General features: G+C 41.1%; 1 protein-coding gene across 1 annotated transcript; it reads left to right on the top strand.

Annotated features, from left to right (window-relative positions):
* Nucleotides 1-380: 380 nt before the first annotated feature.
* blmh (bleomycin hydrolase) lies at nucleotides 381-20,090 on the top strand. The gene is made up of 12 exons (XM_018698865.2): nucleotides 381-543; nucleotides 2,645-2,842; nucleotides 4,008-4,117; nucleotides 5,066-5,207; nucleotides 5,422-5,510; nucleotides 5,623-5,715; nucleotides 12,965-13,120; nucleotides 13,240-13,398; nucleotides 13,482-13,549; nucleotides 14,743-14,860; nucleotides 15,153-15,219; nucleotides 19,783-20,090. Exons 1-12 carry the CDS (start codon nucleotides 534-536, stop codon nucleotides 19,929-19,931), a joined length of 1,359 nt encoding a protein of 452 aa, XP_018554381.1. The 5' UTR covers nucleotides 381-533; the 3' UTR covers nucleotides 19,932-20,090.
* The last annotated feature ends 31 nt before the right edge of the window (nucleotides 20,091-20,121 follow it).

Here is a 20,121-nt window from a genome sequence, read left to right as displayed (position 1 = left end):
ACAATTTACAAATATAGATAATAAAGGTTTTTCATCTATTTAAATTTAGAATTAAGCTTAAATCGTTTTTCATCAATTTAAATTTAAATAGATGGAAACGCAAAAATCCTATCATACCATAAGTGTATTCTGTAACCTTTAAATGTTTAAATATGAATAAACAAACATACAAACAAATAAATTCATGACTTGTCTGAAGCTGGCTCTAGAAAATGGGTGTACACTGAAGTGACTGAAAGATTAAAAATAACGGTGCAATCACAGTATTGATGAAACAGATCTCAAATCTTTTGTTATGGTGCAGCTGGATGTCACTTGACTCTCTCCGGGGAGGAGTGAGAATGGTCGGGGGGGAGGGGTTCCTCAAATAAATGGATAACAAACTCCGCCCTGCCACCACGTCAAAGACCGACCGCGAGTCCACAAACGAGCGCACCCTGTGATCACACTGACTGACTATCAGTGAATGAGATAAACAAAGAGCCGGTGACTTTTCAGGAAAACAGACAACGCCACTCAAACTCCTCGGGAACATGGAAACTGGTAAGTTGGGTGCCACTTTCTCCTGTTTCGGTCACGGTGGTTTGTGTCGCCGGCAGTCTGAGTGCAGTGTGTATTTGGCAGCCAGAGAATGACAGCTGAGGGGAGCTAACAGGCTAAGTTAGCATGCGCTGCGTTAGCATTGCCAGTTTGCTAGCATGACTTTGCCGTTGTTTTCTCAGTTAGATTGGCAGTTCATCCCGATAGAGTGTCAGCAAGGTGCCGACATCCAAACTGCACTCACGGGAAGATAACACACTTCAACTCGTTCGTTAAAAGCTAGAGTCGGCTTCAGGAACTGGAGATGTTAGCATGAGCAGCTAGCTAGGGGAGAATAGAGTTGGAAGTGCCAGAAGCTGTCAAACTCTTAAAAGTAGGAGCGATTCATTTTAAGTGGGGTCTCATTATGAGGGGCAGTTTTGACCCGGTGAGAGGACAGTTTCGCCTGTATTTCACCACTCTTTTTACTAATTTTTAACAATGACTGGTGCTGTCAAAGTTAACCTTTAGCCAACCAAGTCAGTTGAGATCGAGTTTTTTTCGATTTCATTGTAGTTGACCACAGGTTTCATAACACTTTTTTATCTGGCAAAGATTTGGGCTTAGTTCGAGTTATATCTGAGACCCGCGTTAACGACTTGCCCTCCTCTATACAATATGTACTGCATTTTCCTCCTCTTTTTCTTGATGTCATAAAACTCTGATCTTTGAACTTGTCTGCTGAACCTCCTTCATGCCAGCTGTAGTTCAGCCAGCCCTTTGCACATGGAGCAGTGATGGGCATAATAAAGTGCTTAGCTTAAATAAAGCCACTTGTATAACCAGTGATGTGTAAATTTGCAGGTCACCCCGCCTGCCTGTGCTTGGCCCCTCTCCATAGAAAGCCACTTTCTATGTGTGTCCTCACCATTCATGCCCTTACTTGTTGAATAACATGCCAGGCCAACTGACTGAGTGACCCCCCTGGTTAAGCTCAGCTTTTTCAGGATCTGCTCTTCAACGTACACTCTATTTATGTTGTGTTTGAGAAAGCCGCTGTCAGTTTAAAGCTATCAGCTAATGCTCTGTTGCAGGCTGATTGTTCACACCTTACTATTTCCCTGTCGTTATCTAGTCATACTCATCAGTGTCAAACAAAATTCTATGGTGGCACGTGACCTCATGCAAGCCTGCTCTCAAAATATTTTCTGCCTTAGGCTTGCTTCTGCTTTTTTTTCCATGATAATAAGAGCATGACAGTTAATGAAGTTTGACACTTTCCTAATCTGTGGCGGTCAGTACATTTCAGCTTTGTGTCAATGGAAAATAACAGAATGCAGCTGAGAGAGAGAGGGGTCGAACTTTAGGCAGCATGCATGACTAGGCAATGTCCTTCTCAATGTTTAATTGCTTTACACTATTATTTGACGGAATTACAAACCATACACCGGTGCCAGTTTGATTCTGTCAAAGTGTGTGCGCCCCTCCTTCTCCTGTCCAGAGGGACTAGACAAGCTTTCCAGTGTGTTCCTCTTACAGATGGAGCCAGATGAGTGGTACCAGCTCTCATCTCCCTTGGGCCACTTTTAGTACTACTAGAAAGCAGTGTTGATTTCTTCCTTGTTTGCTGCTCCGTTCTCTCCCTTTTCCAAGTCTGCCCTTCAGATTTTATTGGAACTCTAATCATAATTGCGTTCGATGTCCATAATAAACTGTTCTCCATCGTCATCTCTGCATGGATGATGGAAAAAAAGGATGTGCCAGACAGTTGTAGTATTCGATAAAGCATGCGCTGTCAGTTTATGACTATTGATCTGGTGTTTTCCAGGCATTATTGTGACATTTGAGTGCGTGACTGCTCATAAATCAGATCTTAAGTGGAAAGTGCGTATGCCTTAAGTGCACAGATGAGTCATGGGAAGTGGGACAGTAGGAAATTCCTCCTCCAATGTATAGACATAGGTCTGGCTGTCTAGCTAAACATCTTCCTATTACAAGTTAACTTTATTTGTGCTTACTTTCCCTCCTGCCTTCTCTCCTAATTCACTCTGCTATTCCCTCTTCCTGTCATTTATATTTTTCATTGCATCCCCCTCTCTCTATCTCTCCCTTCTTGCCCCTCCAGGTCTTAGTCAGGAGAAGGTAGCCACCTTCCTCAAGCGGCTGCGGGCCGAGCCACGCTACCTGCTGGCCCAGAATGTGTCAACGTGCATCGACCCGTTGGAGGTTTGTCTGCACCGGCAGACTGTCCAGGATACTGTGCACATCTTCCAGCACTCTATCCCCACAGAGGGCAAGCCCATCACCAACCAGAAAAACTCAGGTAGGACAAAATGTAAAACAGCAACAATCATGATGCACAATGATGCATTTTGTTCCCGCCACACAAGTGACCAACTTAACTGATATTTTTATCTTAAATATTCACTGACTGCAGTTATGCATCACAAACGATGGATACACAATCTCTCTGATGAAGTGTTGCACAGTTGTTTTGTGGCCAAGTGTTGCAGAAGTGATTTATAGACAGATTGTGAGTGTAGATAACCAGCAATATCGGTCCAGTAAATATCAAGGTGTGCATCCTCTGTTTTAGCACTTAAGATGTTGAAAGAATGAATTCTCCATTTCATGGAATGTATGTATAATATGTGTTCATATACATTTCTGTAAATTCTGATGCGCTCCTTCGTACACTTTGAGTCATACAAGAAACATTTCTTATGAAATTTGGAAGCCACTGTTTTTTAAGCATATACCAACTACACCTGTCTCTCTGTTGGCACATCTTTGTCATCATCACTTTTGTAAAACCTTTAAAAAAACGTAATCTAAGTTACATTTTTTTTTCTGGCTGAAAACTGATTTGGTATGTGGACTTCAGTGCCTCACAACCAGGGTGAGTGGTGCAGCTGGTCCACTCATTGTGTGTTGGTGGATATAGTGTAGGCTACAAAGGTGTTTCTTTCCTCAAAAATAGACTAAATGTCTCAAAAAACTGTCTAGAAATAGATATACTTTGAGCATCTTGAAGACAACCCAAGCTGACCATGTTCCAAAGCAGACTGTAGGTCTGAAACTGATAAATGCACATATCCACCCTCATGGACAGCTATTAGTTTCCACATACTTCAGCATGGTGTGAAAAAAAAACCCCACAGAAACATGAAACTTTCTTCAGTCTCAAAAATTGCAGGAAGATTTGGAGGAAATCCACATGCATTTGATAGACTTGTCACAGTGATTATTAAACCGGAAAATTTGATTCAGCTAGTTCTTAGTCAGGTACAACCCTGTTGCTCGGTGAAGAGATCTAATGAACAAGTGACTCCAGCCTTTCAGGTTTAGGAGTGATAGTGAATATATAGAGATTCCTTTGTGCCTGTGAACACAAGCAGGGCCACTGGTGCTGGTACAGACATGCACTAAGTCCTTACAAACCTGCATATTTCCCAAACTCTGTCTCTGTTTTCTTTTTTATCACTCAGGGAGATGTTGGATCTTCTCGTGCCTCAACGTCATGCGACTTCCCTTCATGAAGAAGTTTAACATAGAGGAGTTTGAGTTCAGTCAGTCCTATCTCTTTTTCTGGGACAAGGTAAGGCACAAAAGCATCTGTCTGTTTTCTGTTCATCAGTGTGGTTTTTCACTCCTTGTGGACTTTGTCTTGTTAACTTGCTTTTTTTGTTGCCTTGTTGTTTGTTGAAGGTATATTTGGTAATATGTTTAGGTGTTTCTTCCAGTATCTTAATTTCCTTCATTTGCTATTTCCATTTTTTAGTTATGAGTATTGCAACATTCTGGTGGATGTTTTTGTTGTTTTGCTGTCAGGACACTGCATGTGCACGTATGTGCACTCGTACAGTGTTATTATGCAGCGCCCTACTACCATACAGTCATTGTCCAGCTAAAACCGTCTTTTGTGCGTTGTGGTCTTTGCTCTTCCCGGGTCTACGTCACAGTGACACCTCCCTAATTGTTATTATCTCTCTCCTGTCTCTTACTCTCTCTGGCCTCATGTCTTTTTCTCCCGCGTGTTTAGGCAGATGGTGGTTGCACTATGAATACACATGCAAGACGTAGGGACTAATACTAACTGTAACATTAGTCCTAAATAATGAACCCATAAATGTAGACCTCAATGAATATACCCCCCCCCCAGCCACTCACTATATTACATCAGAGGTGTAGAGTCCGTCTCTCAAGTCTTTCAGACCTCTAAACACTAACCATTGCAACGACTTGAATTTTTACAATTTCCTGTCAAAGCTGTGTTTATAGTGTTGTTTTCCCACAAAGCTGCATATTCCAAGTCTTTTCGATTCATTTGACTATATAATTAGACCGCTGTGTTTACTGTCTTGGGACAAAAGAGGCTGAAGTGTCACAGTTGTCAGTTTTCAAGTCCCCATATTTGTGACTTAAGTCTAACTCAACTGCCTGTCTCAAGTATAAATGTCTGCATTACATAAATTAGATGGTAGCCTTTTTTCTACTTATATTTACCCTCCATGTCTCTCAGTCGTGTTTGTTCTCTTTTCCACAGGTTGAACGTTGCTACTACTTCCTCCAAGCCTGCGTGGAGACGGCACAGAGGAATGAGCCAGTGGACGGACGCCTAGTCCAGTTCCTGCTCTCCAATCCAACCAATGATGGAGGACAGTGGGACATGCTGGTCAACCTCATTGGTTAGTTTTCTCAACTCCTTTTCCCGATACATAATAACACTAACAAAAAGTTCATGTTGAAGGATAAGACTTAACTGTGTAATTTGTGCAGTTACAAAGGTACTTAGTTATTAGGATAATGAACTGTGTTGAGCCTCTAACAGAAGAAAACAGGTGGAACATCAGAATTATCTGACTGGGTTAAAAATATTGTTTTATACTGTCCTCTCTACAGAAAAGTATGGCGTCATTCCAAAGAAATGCTTTCCAGAGTCACACAGCTCAGAGGCCTCACGCAGAATGAATGATATCCTCAATCATAAGGTGCATTTACACATTTCCTGCTTTTCAAGCTTATTCAATCAAGTTCACATACCAGTAAATCATATATTTGATGAAGCGGTGCTGACTGTTTGTGTTTCACTGCGTGTTACAGCTGAGAGAATACTGCCTAAGACTGAGGAACATGGTGGCAAGTGATGCTACTAAAGCTGAGCTGTCTGATGCTTTGGACACCATGATAGAGGAGGTGAGACTGAAAGAGCACACATAGCTGTTTCCTGTAGAATATTTTATGTAGGTCATATCCACCACAGGAACTTTCATGGAGAACTTTTTGAGGAACTTGGGACCATAACCTATACTTGACTGGAGGAACTAAGGTCTAACTTTAGTTTCTGTATTATAAATTCCAGTTGTTAAAAAAGCCCTTGCTCCGGGGGGTGGTACTTTCCAAAGGTTCATGAACTCTCAGGGCAGAATTTGCGGTGCTGAAAGTTGCTGATTGACCAAACAGAGATCTTGCAGCTGTGTGAAGCTTTACTGACAAATTAAAGAAGTACTGGGTGAGTCTAGTATCAATATTAGCGTGAGGGATAGGCATTTCTTGTTGTGTTTATTTACTCATTAATAGCTATGTAGTTGGCTTTCTTCCTGTTTTAAAAAAGTTTTTAGTCTCCTTTTCAGTCACTCACTACAACCATCCAAACACCAGAATCATTCCAGTGTAAATACAGAGAACTACAGGATGGCTCTGTGTTGTTTCCTCGTGTATAAAAATTGCGTCTCAAATGCTGCTGTCATTTTTGATCTGTCACTGGTCTGTTTTCCTTAATCCTCAGAGGCAGCAGAAATGCAGAGAGGAATGCGTAAAAAGGAATTTTAGTTCTTAGATTAGTTCCTCTGCTTTCATGGCTCTTGAAGTGATTTGCTAGAAAAATGCAGATTATATAGTGTGATGACAGAGGATTACATTTATTAAAGACACACCAGTACATTCAGATTAGTGTGTACATACATATTGAATAACTGACAGAAGATGTTTTATAGTCTACACCTTCTGTAATGTTGTTACATTGTTCCATTTTAACCAGAAGAGGGGGCTGTCAAATAATAGTTATATGAGAGGAGCAATGTGGAGGCTGAAGTGATACTCAAAATGGGATGAGGTTAGAATGATAGGTTCAAGGTTCAGTTTAAAACTGTTAATGTGTGGTAAGATCAGGGTTAAAATGAGCAATTTAGTAATTTAGGGATGCTTTTGGCTGTCCACTTTTTGACATTTGATGGTAAGTGCCAGTGATCTACAGCCCAAATAGGAGGGGTCAATTTTATGCTGATATATTTATCATTAAAAACCTTTGAAAATCCTAAACCAAATAGAGGTATTTATTATTTTATATTATGAAATCCTAATGCTATATAAATGTTTATGAGAGAGTTATCAGTTGAAGGATCAGATGGCACTGGAACAGGCACATGCCAAGAACTGTTTTTCCCCATTCTTTTTAGAGGTGTCTTTGTCTTTAATGATACATGGAATGATAATCACTGTTGACAATATATTCACATATCAAATCTCACTTATTTATGGAATGCTTAATGCACCTATTTACATGTGTAATGTGCATACGTCATTTCTGGACTACATTGAGTAAAAGCACCAAAAAAATAAAAATAATAATACACCTGCACACTGCCCCAGTGTCACAAAGTTAGAGATAGCGATCTTGTGTAATGGAACAGCCTCATACACAGCATCAGCTGATGAACAGGAAAGACTAATTCACCTCCAAAACAAAACAATGTAATCTGCCCTAAGGGGACGATGAACATGCACATGTAAACAAACACTTTGATAACACTTCACACATAATTCATGACACTATGTGTATGCAACAGGTAAAGCTGTGTAGGTGTGTATTCACATGAACCTTTATTCCTGCTTCCTGTGTGTGTGTGTGTGTGTGTGTGTGTTTGTGTTTGTTTGTGAGTGAATGTATGAGGGGCCAGTCAGTCAATCAGCCTCCTATTGAGATGATTGCACACAGTACAGGGGTCTGGTTAAGCAGCCTTTGTTGTCAGCTGTTTGGTTGTATTGTGCTGCTGGATGGTTGCTTGTTTAAACAGTCGCCTCTATCTCCCAGTGGCCTCCATGGATGCCCAGCTATCACCGTACATACACTCACACAAAAACTTGTACACACACAAACATATGTTGTGCAACCGCAAAGACGGCTCCCACTGCACTGCATGACATTGTGTGGTGGGGGCGGAGGGTTGTCAGTGTGTTTGTTTGTCCACCTGGAAGTGGTTTGTTTTGTGAAACACCACGCTGTCACGGCCGTTGGTAATGGAGGATTCAGTCATGTCAAAAGAACGACCAGCGTTAAAGAGAGCCAAATAGTTCAAGGATATTGTTGCAAACACATTTGACCAGCATCACCCCAAAAACCATCATTTACAGTGGAACACTGACTTTAGTAGAAAAAGTTATTGAAATAATGAGTCAAATGAAACATTACCCATTGGTAAGGGATCAACATTGAAATTATGACCAGTAAATTGGGTATATCTGTAGATGATTTATTCGATATCAAAAGTGAATAAATGTCTGTTTCATCTGCAGGGAACATCACTTGTATGGAATTAAGCAGACTGCATTTAGAACAACTAGACACATATTAGTCAGTCTAGAAAAAAATGTCCTGTAACACCATTTACTTAGTGTAACCCCACATAAATAATTCATAAATTTAAGGTAATTCCAAACTACAGTATTGTATACTGGATCTGTGTTTTTTAAAAACCAGCTGAAATTTAAAATCATTCCATCAAATTAGTCTAAATCAGCACTGAAAATACTTGTATAAGTGAAAACAGATGAATGCCAGAATTGTTGTGGAATTACATCATTCTTTATTTGAATATGTTACAGTGGTTGTAAGCTGTGTGGTCCTGAACTATCAGCATGATGATTTGTACTGGTCTGGCATATGGCCTCTAACTTCAACAACATTGTTACATATTTACTCTGTAAATTAGGATTGATGTGATAAACTTAAGATAACTGACACGCTAAGAGCATGCCAACAGCATGTCAGTCATCTCAAGTTTATCACATCAGAGCACTTCTAGGAACTGTTTGTCCAGATTAGGTTCTCAAACTACCAGAGGTGTTTTCACAGACGACTTCATTGCTGTCCATGTGTACATGTCCTTGTGTTCAAAACTGTGGACATGCTGTCATGCTGTCCACGTGTGTTTATAGGCTTACGTAGTTGGTTTTCTTGGACTCTTACAAGTGGGGAAACGAGTGTTTCCTCTACTTATTCATGTGCATTTGCATCTATGCGTGCACATGTGTTTCTCAGGATCAAAGTGCCGTGTCAGTCCTACTTTGGTGTGTGTGGAGGTGATGCTGTCCACCCTCTCCTATGTGGCGGCTGTGATTGTGCCCTGGTCTTCATCACACCAGCACCACACACACACACACACACACACACACACTCCCCCATCACAGGCACCCAGGGTCAGCGTCTCTGCTTCCACTTACTCTACGTGGGGTGCGCTTGATTTAAATAAATCCCTTTGCGTGTCAAGAATCTATTCTTTTTGTTAACACTGGTCAGGCACATTCATTAAAACCGAGCACACATGACATTTGTCTAAAAACCTTGGCAATAACAACCTGCACCTGCAGTAAGAATGAGCAAAGTAGTCCAGTGCACTAAAGCAGTTTATCTTTATAGACGCTGTTAGTATCTGTGCAATGCATTTTTGAATGCAGAGAGTTTGAAAGCCAGTTTTTCTTTTTCATGCTGTATCTGGTGTGTGTCACCGCTCCTCTACAATCACTTACATGGACAAGTTGGCAACACATACACACACAAATAAAAGCACCGGTAACTATACATGTACATGCAATACTTTACACACATGAAACACACACAGATGGTATCCCTCACACCACAACTGCAGCCCTTCCATGCTCCATTGCGTCATGGAATTAGAAACACCATGTGCGGCTCTGGTCCTGGCTCAGAATGCACAGAGAGCGATTCTCAAGACAAGTCTAATTTATGAGACAGCCGTCAACTCACAGAAGGACTTTTCTTGCTGGAGCTCAGAGGCTTGCTGCTGCTTGTCTGTTGGCTTGGTTGATTTTGTTGTTCGATGTGGGTGGGTTTCCTGTGCATGTGTCGTTGTTAGGGGCTGAAAGGATAGTCTTACCAGTTGTCCACCCGCTGAATTTCTTTGCACCATTGTTAGAATTTAACAATGGCCACATGTGTTGCTTGTTTACAAAACATGAAAGTTTAATCAAAACCTCGCTCATTTTTATCCAAACTGTTTGCATGGTGTCATTTGCTTATGCTCACAAGTCCAGCTTCTAGACGATAGTTATAAATTCACTTCAGAGCAGCAATGAGGGGCATGTTTTCCTCAAATCATCATTAAATCAAAATCAATAAAACTGGATTGAGTTGGTAACAGGTGCACTCATTGCTTCATTAAACCAATAGATTGACCAGTGCTCACTACTTAACTGGAGTGAAAAAGCAAAGGAAACTGCTGTTTCAGCTTCCTTCTGCCACTAAGTGACTACAGATCATTTTTTAAATGCCTTTAATGCAACAAACTAAAAAAGTAAATGCCACAGTCACTTTTTTTAATCACACTCTTTTCCTTTGTGAAGTTAAAGTCACTGAGGTGTTAGTCAAGTTTTATCCAAAGTTGGAAGTTGGTCTAAATTCATAGTGATTAATTTTTTTATTTTTTTTTTTGTCTCACACAATCAAACGTGATAGGCAGAGAGTTTCAGATGGTTTCAGCAGAGTGACCAAAACTTAAACATCCTGCATACATTGAACGTACAGTAAGCAGTGTTTTTACAATGTCACTGCTGTCTGGACCACACAGACAGTTCAGGAAAGAATGTAGGCTGAACTCAGGGTGCACAGCACTACCATAATCTAGAAAATTTCAAGCGCCTTGCTCAAGGTTATCAGTATATGCAGATGTATTAAAGTCTCTTGCTATTGGCTTGGTCTGCTTACTGTATATTTTGGTCTCACTTCTAAATCCCAGTGATTTGTTTGTTTGGGTCACGTAAAACTAATAAACATGCAGAGGGATGCCAGCCGGTCAACACTGGAGCACAGATGCTATCAAACATTAGCCGATGTTAGCCCCAATGGCGTGCAGGCAGTCAGCTTATTGTTTATAACAAGACACGCAAACTCGTTATGTCACTGAAGTGAGACAGACCTGAGGTGGACCCTCTGCTATAGAGACTGATGAGTTGAGGGAAAACCTGCCCGTTAACAGGTTTCAGGATTCAGCTGTTTGTTAACAGTTCGGAAGTTTAGAATATTAAGATATGAATGAGATGGCCTTTGAAGTTAAAATCCAAACACAAAGATTTTATGAGTAACGCCTGTGGTTGAAGAAGTTGAGGCCTACACTGTGGGTTTGGGCTGAAATCATCTGTATTCTGTTTTAAAATGTAACCATAATAATTTAACTGACAGGACAGTATGATCAGTATTCATTGTTATATTTTTTGATACTCCCAGTGTTTTGTGAAAGGAGTTATTGAGTGTTGAATTAAAAGTCAAGCAAACTGAATGTAGCCTGAGACATGGATACATTTACCTAATTTATCCAGCCAAAAACACAGTTTAATCTGTGACCTGTTTTTGTCAGCCTCCCTATTCTTTCCACTCTGTACCCCTCTCACCTTTTCCCTCCTCCTCTGTCACTCATGTATATCTGTCATGAGGCGGCAGGTGTTTCAATATTGATCCTCACTCTCATGTCACTGTGGCTGTTTATTCTCTTACTGAGGTCTCTCTGTCAGCCCAGCCTTTCCCTCACACCTACTTAATTTGCCTTGCCAGGGGCATGGTGTGTGGGTGCGCAGCTGAACTGGTATTGAGGGAGATTCTTACAGTATGTTTTGGGGCATCTGAGAGGACAACTGTAAAGTGAGTGGAAAGGTTTGAAGTTACCAGGAAGAGCAGAGTTGTTCTTGGAAGAAAGAGACAAATGAGTAGAAATGGGTGGGTGGGGGTAGGGGTCAAGGGGTAGCAGAGATGTCTTGGGAAGGTACTGAGGGCATCTGGGCAAACACAGACCAGACAAGGGGATGGACACCTTGGCATGTCGTCTCGCACACAGGGCAGTCTAAACAAAGTGGTAAAATTAGGAGGTTGAACAGATGCCTTTGTTGACTCGACGCATGTGTGTATTTTTGTGTGTGTCTGTACTTCTGTGACTTTTACGCATTTCTGTGATGAAGACAGGGATTGTTTGTTTGTGTAAGCCAGGCCTGAATTTATGCATTTTTGTGTTTGTCTGTGTGCAAGCATGTGCCCCAGTGCGTTTGGGGTGAGAATAGCAGCCTCAGTGGGCTCAGTGTCTAGTAACCCAAAAGCAAGAATGTCATCTTTATGTAGGGTTATTTAATATGTGTTGACTAAGCATGGGAAACTGCTGCCAATACTGCTGTATTTCTCCAGGCAGGGCCAAAAATAATCCCCCCGTCAGCTCTATATTCAGCCAGACAGAAGTTAAATTTGTCTGGATATCAGTAGAGGTTAGTCAATAAAAATGGTGTGTTAAATTCTTATGGAAATTTGTCCTTTGTGACACCCATAGTGGAACCGGTGAGTGTGATGTATGACCATTCATCCACTCAATCAGAACAATACTCTATGTGTAGTACACACTGTGCTGGAGACCCACTGTACGTGTGCGTCTGCTTTTTGTCAAACCAATGTGTCACTGTCTTCTTTTATCTGAAACCAACAATGAACTGCGCTTCATCTTAATTTCTCTTCCCCTCTTAATCGGATTTGATAGGAAAAGCATCTGCTGAGTCCTGAGAGACAAGAGCAGAGGATGGGAGAGGTGAAAAGCAAAAGGGGGAAATTCTTGAGATAACTATATCGAAGGATAGAAGGGCCAGATTGACAGATGGCCCAGTCCAAACAGCCCGATTTAGCCCACAGGAACTCAGTCTGAACCTCAGCGCCGCAGGAAGACACACATGGAGGGAGGGGGAAAGTGTGTGGGGTGCAAATGGGGAAATAGAGGGATATGAAAAAAATGGAGGGGAGGGGAGCAACGTAGGAAGGGTAAAAGGGGGAAAATGTAGGGAAAGTTGAGAGAGGCCCAAGCTCTGACGGATGAGTGTATGTGGGGACATGAAGATGAAGGGATTAAAAGAGCGATAAAATGGATTTCTTCTCCAACAACCTCTCTAAGACAAGGAAGAACTAATGTTTGCTGCTCAGTTTGACTGATGGTGGTTCCCTTTTCTACAAATGCAAAGAAGGGTTAGAGCAGGCAATATCAGAAATGTGTGTGTCTAATTTGTCATCACTTTAAGACTTTTTTTGAGCCTGAGATGATTTTAGCATAAAACCCAGATTAGTAATGTTTGAGTGCATTTTGTGAAGAAGTTGATGCTCACAGTGTGAATTGCAATGCAGGTGTTCCGGGTGGCCAGCGTTTGTCTAGGAAGCCCTCCTGAGACCATCTGTTGGGAGTACAGAGACAAGGACAAGAACTTCCATCGCATGGGACCCCTCACCCCCCAGGAGTTTTACAGGGATCATGTCAAACCCCTATACAACATTCAGGACAAAGTATGTGGGCCTTTATACACAACAGATTGGCAATAAAACTTGCTATTGGTCACTAATGTGAAACTTATGTTTCTAAGGTGTACTGTTTCTGAGTTAGTGTTGTAACGCCTTCTCCTCAGGTCTGCCTTGTGAATGACCCTCGACCCCAGAACCCATACGGGAAGCTGTACAGTGTTGAGTTCCTGGGTAACATGTTTGGGGGCCGCAGCACTCTGTACAACAACCAGCCCATCCAGCTGCTTAAAAAGGCTGCAGCAGACTCCATCAAAGAGGGCGAGGTCTGTTGTGTCTACAGTCACACCAGTTTTGTCCCAAGTGTGTGAATTTGAGCCTGTGAATTTCCTCATTTTTTTCTCCCCAGGCGGTGTGGTTTGGTTGTGACGTTGGGAAGCATTTCCATGGCAAGCTGGGCATTAATGACATGAATGTGTGAGTATAGAGACATCTGGTGTGTTATGTTACGTGATTGTAATGATTTGATTGTAATGAAAATCATGAAAAATGTAACAAAAATCCCAAACACCAATGAGATGTCATGCATGAATTGTGGTATGTCATCTATCTATTGCCATAGATTTTAATATGGCAAAATGGATTTACCTGATTCTCCAAATAGTTTACAAGTTATTTGCGATGCTATTAAAACATGTAAATCAGATATTAGAATTTATTAATATCTTAATTTGAATATTTCCTAATTTTAAAATGTAGTAGGGGTGGGATGCAGTAAAATTTTGGCCTTCATACTGCAGTGAGCTTCAAGAGAGGTGTGTTTTCTGGTAAGACATGGTAGTAAAAAAAATATAATTAATTGCTTCAGTTCTTTGAGGACAATTTGATGAGTGAATAAAAAAAATACACACTGAATATTTAGTGTTTTTTGCCTATGTCACTATGCTGAATCTTACAACTCTGGAATGCATGAGATTGCTCAACATCAACCAGCTTAGCACCCATCTACTCTAAATGTAAGATAACTATCTTAAAATCAAATTTACCAGTTAACTGTCCCACTAATTTTTGGCACTGTTGTAGCAAAATCTTGTCTCTGCCACGTTTATGGTGGGGTTCACATGACTGAACCAGACCTTGTCTGCCCTCATAAGGTGTTGGTCTCTATACAGGGGAAAAGTTGCTTATCTTTGCCCTCCAGGTGCAGCAGTATCTGTGCCTGAGTTGCTGGCGCCAGGCTTAAATTTGCCCGCTGAACCAAACCAGCATGGTGCCGAGTGTCTGGTACCATCTCTGCTGAAGCTCATCTTTCAGACAGATCTTTTCTTGTGCAAGTAGATTATATTTGGAATGAGGATGAGGCTTAGTGGAGCCTCATTTCTACAGTCATGCTAAAGAAAGGAATGAAAAGGTGAACTGTATTTTTAGCTCATACAGAATCCCAGGCTTGTGAAGGCTGTTTTGGCCTTTTATGGTTATCACACCTCTCCCTCTGCACCCCTCCTTGAGCCATATTTTAGGATCGTTGGAAAGTTAACAATCAATTATGTCTTTGCCTTTTTCCCTTGATGTAATCAGAATGTGGTTTATACCAAAGACAGTGTTTAAAACTTCCTTTTCAAGAGAGAATATAGTGTAATGTGTTTATTTGTGTGTCTGTCTGTGTGTAGGTTCAACCATGAGCTTGTGTTCGGAGTTTCAGTGAAGAACCTCTCAAAGGCAGAACGACTGATATATGGAGACTCTCTCATGACCCACGCTATGATCCTCACTGCTGTCACAGACAAGGTACGCCAAAAAAAAAAAAAAAAAAAAGCAGTACAGGTGTGTGACCGTTTTGTAAACTTGTGCAAACATACAGTACAGCAGACCAACAGAAGTACACACAGTTTGAATTTCCCAGGGCTTATTGCATCAAAGCCTCACTGCATGTTTACGCTGCTTTAATCGGCTGCAGTTTTTCATAGTACTGTCAATTTCCCCCTCATAAGTAACCCCAGCTGTCAGGACACTTTTCTTTCCTCTTGTCTCTGCTTTTCATTCTTATCTCTTCATCTGTCTATCTTTCCCTCTCTCTCAGGATGGGAAAGAAGGCTATGAGAAGTGGAGGGTGGAAAACTCCTGGGGTGATGACCGTGGAAACAAAGGTAACACATAACACATCATAAACACTACTTCAGTCCTTTGCTTTATGGTGTGATGTTTTTTTCTTTGCATTTAACCATTAATGAATTATCAGATATGAAGCCACAGAGAAATAGGGTGATTTCTTTCATATGGCTCTGATTTTTGGTTGAAAAAAAAAGTTTCTGTCATGTGGGTCTGGTCATAAAACCATATACATACTTTTGCAACAAAGTCCACTGCCTCTCCATCTCTCTTTCACATCTTTCTCACACCACAGTGTCTCTTGACAGAGCACCATCTTCCTGTTTTTGTCTATTGAATTATGAACAGGATTAGACTGTATGTTTCCCCTGTGTTGCTGCTTTATGAACTTGTAATTGGCTGTGTCCTGTTTGATAAAGACTTGCAGACATGCGCACAGGCACAGCGGCCCTTGTGTGTGTGTGTGTGTGTGTGTGTGTGTGTGTATTTTGTTTTGTTTTGTTTTGTTTTTTTAGCTCAAAGCCTCTGGGTCCAGTTACATAAACATAGTAACAGAATAAGCAAGTGAACCATTGTAACTAGTCAGTAACATACTAGCACTAGTCACATTACCTCGTCGGGCTTCTTTCTGTTCTCTCTGTACTGTGCTGTTTACTTACTTTCTTACTACAATTTGTTCATGTTGGACTCTCCAATTTTCTGTTCTCTCAAAGGTCAGCACTGTCAAGACCGCTTGCTGATGGTCATGGTTTGACTAGATGTTTAAAAAAAGGGCAGATTTATTTTGCAAGCAAATTCACTTGTTTTGATGGTTTAGTTGGAATGAATGAATGAATGTTGCCAATTAAACTTGGCTGTTTTAAGCGTTGGTGTGACGAGGCCTTTAGACTGGTGCAGAATATAACTATATCGGAGTTTGATCATCAGGATAAATTGTAGATGTTTGTCATTAAATAAGTAAGGTTGTGTTTACACAACAGGCCCCCTAGCACAGTAGGTACTCCACACCACTGTCCCAGACTTTACTGTCTACTGCTGTTATTCCTTCTTTCCTCCTTTCATCTCTGTTTCTCATCTTTGTCTGACCCTCTCTGCCTCTCCCTCCATCTCTGGGCTTGACATTCCTCAGCAAATTATAGGAGTGTATTTCAGGTCAGTCATGCATCGTCTGGCAACACACACATAGACAGTACAGCATATGAACACACAGTGAGACACACACATTCTCACAATATTTGCTTGAACCCACAAACCGTAGTGACTGTTGGGAAAACATGTGAAAACCCCTCAGTCAAATCAAATGTATTTCACGCATATCTTATTCCATAAACACCAGCAGATGGGGAAGGCCAGGGCCCCCAGCCTGTCCACAGCCAAATTAATAAAGTTATCGAGAACAAACATTTGAGGAGCTGAGTTCACTCGGGAATCCAGGGACTTTACTTGTTTGACAAAAGCTGAGGGGGAAAAGAGGCACAAGCTGAGAAAAGGGGAGAAAGCACATAGGAGAAAGGAGATATGAAACAGAAATAAAGGTGTAGTACAGGTAGAGATCAGTTACAAAGAAGAAAAAACAAAGGCAAGTAGATGTAGAGATGATTTTGGAAAGATCACAAAGGAGAAAGTATAGTGGTAACAGCCGAGGAGCAGAGGGAAAGAGTGGAGTGTGTTTATAAGGTTTGGTTTAATGTCTCCCTTCAGGCCTTTTAATATTCCTGCTAACCCTGACGGAGTCTCTCATGAGAGGTTTAACTTTCTATTTCCTCCTCACACAGCTGCTATTATGACTCTGCTCACTCCATAACTCATACTTTTACACCGTTTTAGACAAATGCTTGGCAACATGCTCTGAGGTTTTTACTCTTAATTTGATAGGACATTAGCCTGAGGCTGACTCCCTAACATTTGTCATGATCTCTGAATGAGTTTGACATGGAGAGAGAGAAATGATTATTTCCTACCAGTGTGACTCTGCTGTTGAATAAATACAAGATGATGATATTAATGTGAATGGAAGGATTTCCTTGGTCGTAGACGTAACAGATTCTTGGGAGGAGATGCTTCATTAGCTTCTAAGTATGCCTCTAATCTATTGCCATTATTTTGCACCCAAACAACAGTTACATGTCTGCCCCTTCGTCACCTTTCAATTTCACATTCAGTGAAAAATGCCTCTTACCACAGTTCTGGGGGTGTACGCTTCCCAATCAAAAATAAATACATTCACACATTTCTTCATATCAAAATACCACACTTAATTAATTGCTGTGAAGTGTCAAATTATTTCACAGGTTTATGTATAAGCCTAAATTATATACCTAATCAAGTTCTTTCCTATACAGGAGTCACACCCCACTTCCTTTTTCATGTTGAAACATATCAAACCCCAAGGTATAACCACAGGCTTAAATCTGCAGATTTTTTTCATGCAAATAGAAGTTGGATGCATTGAGATAAATAGTTGGTGTTGCTGATGTCTGGGCGGGTGCCATTAATCTTTTGCGGAAGCAGAGCACAACAAGATGACGTACTTGAAATAGCTCCAGTCAGACCACAAACTCGCCTTTCCACATTTCGTTTTTATTGATACAATAACTTTTTCACCTCAGCCAAGAGTAAAAAAAATTTCTTCCATATTTCCAATGTTTTTTTTCTTTAAATGCACCAGGCGAAAATGCTCATATTGAGGATTGCTGCTGAAGCTGAAAAGCAAGATGGCTGCTCCACACTCCCCCTGCTTACACTACATCCATCTGTTCTGAGACGGGACAGTCAGCCTATCCCTAAAAACAAATAATGACACCCAACATTCACTCACTCACACGCACAGACATACACACACGCCACCATGCCACCCAACACGCTGGTTCCGGGAAAATCACAACACACACACACAGACGCCACAGTGAGAACCAGGCAACATGCCACCTAAGATTTGCGTACTTGGAAGATCACGCATACACAACACACACCCTGACACGCCATCCCCAATACATTGTTTGTAACTGTGGCACGTTCTTGCGGTTACCCTGACGTCTTCGATAAGTCAGCCTGACAGTGGGAGGGATGCTCTCGTTTGCTCAACTCTGAACACATGAGGAGGGGAAAAGAAGAGACAGAGTGGGAGGTGGCATCAGGGAAGAAGAAGAGTAAAATAACTTGACTTCAGTCTATGATGTGGTTGTACGAACTGAGGCATAACAAACTCCTCCAGGTCTCATCCAGCTTCCAGTATGTGACAGTTCAGTTCCAGATTTGAGCTGTTCTGGTTTCATATAACTTTGAGTCTCTGTTAATTACAAAGAGGACACACACACACAGACATCTTTCATTTTAATTAATCATTTCAGCATGGGGCTGTGTCCTCTTCCAAAAAGAGATTAGATTATCCCAACATGTCTTCCATCAGTGGAAGTTCAAGGTATGCTTTCATAACCAACTCAGATTTGGCCATGTTGACCTTGCATGCCTACACACACACATATATACACACACAGGGAGGGAGAGAGAGACAGTCATTGTTTTGTTTTATCAGAGTGGGCGTGCAGAGGTGATAGCAGGAGTGTTGAACACTGTATTATAGGGTGGGGGAGTGTGAACCATGAGGGGCGGGGGTCCTTCTCGCCCCTCCACCCTTCTGCCTGTTGAAACAATAGAGTTTAGTGATAAAGAACACTTTTCAGCACTTCAAATATGCGTGCAAAGACATTATGTTTGACAATTCTGTTGACTTGTTCCTTGCAACACTCCCTTCTCCTCCCCTTTCAGTGGAAGAGGTTTGATTAGCTACATGGAGTGTTCTTAAATCAAAGTATTTCTAGCTAAAAGAATGTGTTGTTGCTTTCTGTGTGCAGACAGATTGACTTCAGACTTTTCCCTCAAATCCTACTATTTTAGCAAAAACTTATTTAAAGAATGGAGTGTTCACATTTTTGGAGAAAAAAACAGCATCTAAGATGGGGGATGTTTTTACACAGGATTATGTTCAGATTTTGAGGAGCACCACTCTTTTTTTGTAATGTTTAAAACTGTGTGGCACAGAGACGTTCCAGGTCTTGTTTATTGAGATTGATCCATTTATTTATTTATTATATTGATAATGATCTACACATGTTTAAAGCATTTTTAATCTAATGTCTTAGTATAAGTTATAGTATAAGAAATAAGTTATGAAGTGTGTGTGTGTGTGTGTGTGTGTGTGTGTGTGTGTGTGTGTGTGTGTGTGTGTGTGTGTGTGTACACATGTATGTATGACACTCAGAGCCTTGGAGAGAGAAGAGGCACTGAGAGCAGGGCTGACACAAAGAGTGTTACCACATTTAGATGTTTCGAACATCCAACAGTGAGATGCATCTTAGCCCTGATCCAAGACCTTATACTATGTATCATAGTCCTGCATGGTTATCATGTAACCTTGACATTTCAGTCACAGATTAGCTTGTAAAACTAGTTACGGGAACAATGTTGAAAATGTTTTCTTCTCCCTCCTTACAGTTCGCTGAGAAGATTTTCATAGTCCGCTGCCATCATTTCAGACTAAAACAAATCTAATCAGACTTCTTAACTGATTTTTTTTTTCTCTTCCCCACCTGCCTCTTTAGGTTACCTGATCATGACAGATGATTGGTTCTCTGAGTATGTGTATGAGGTGGTGGTAGACAAGAGGTACCTGTCCACTGATGTCCTGGATGTGATGCAACAGGAACCCATTGTACTCCCTGCCTGGGACCCGATGGGAGCCCTGGCATAACTACGGAAAATCCAGGTTTTAGCCCCAACCTCTGGTCTATTTGACTCCGCCCTATTCCTCAGCTGCTTTTACCTCTCCAATATTTCCCTGACACCTCCTTCCAAAACAGCCTCTTCTTCTAGACAAAATAATAAAGATTTTGTTTTCTTTTTTACTGGACTACCTGTGTCTTTTTTATCTTCATTTCTCT

The sequence above is a fragment of the Lates calcarifer genome, linkage group LG21, assembly GCF_001640805.2.
Source record: "Lates calcarifer isolate ASB-BC8 linkage group LG21, TLL_Latcal_v3, whole genome shotgun sequence".
NCBI lineage: Eukaryota > Metazoa > Chordata > Actinopteri > Centropomidae > Lates > Lates calcarifer.
Note: the sequence above shows the minus strand (reverse complement) of the source record. Positions and strands in the feature narration are given on the sequence as shown.

Coding starts and splice junctions, on each gene's coding strand:
- blmh (XM_018698865.2), top strand. Junction 2,843..4,007: donor CACCAACCAGAAAAACTCAG/GTAGGACAAAAT, acceptor TTTATCACTCAG/GGAGATGTTGGATCTTCTCG. Junction 13,399..13,481: donor ACTCCATCAAAGAGGGCGAG/GTCTGTTGTGTC, acceptor TTTTCTCCCCAG/GCGGTGTGGTTTGGTTGTGA.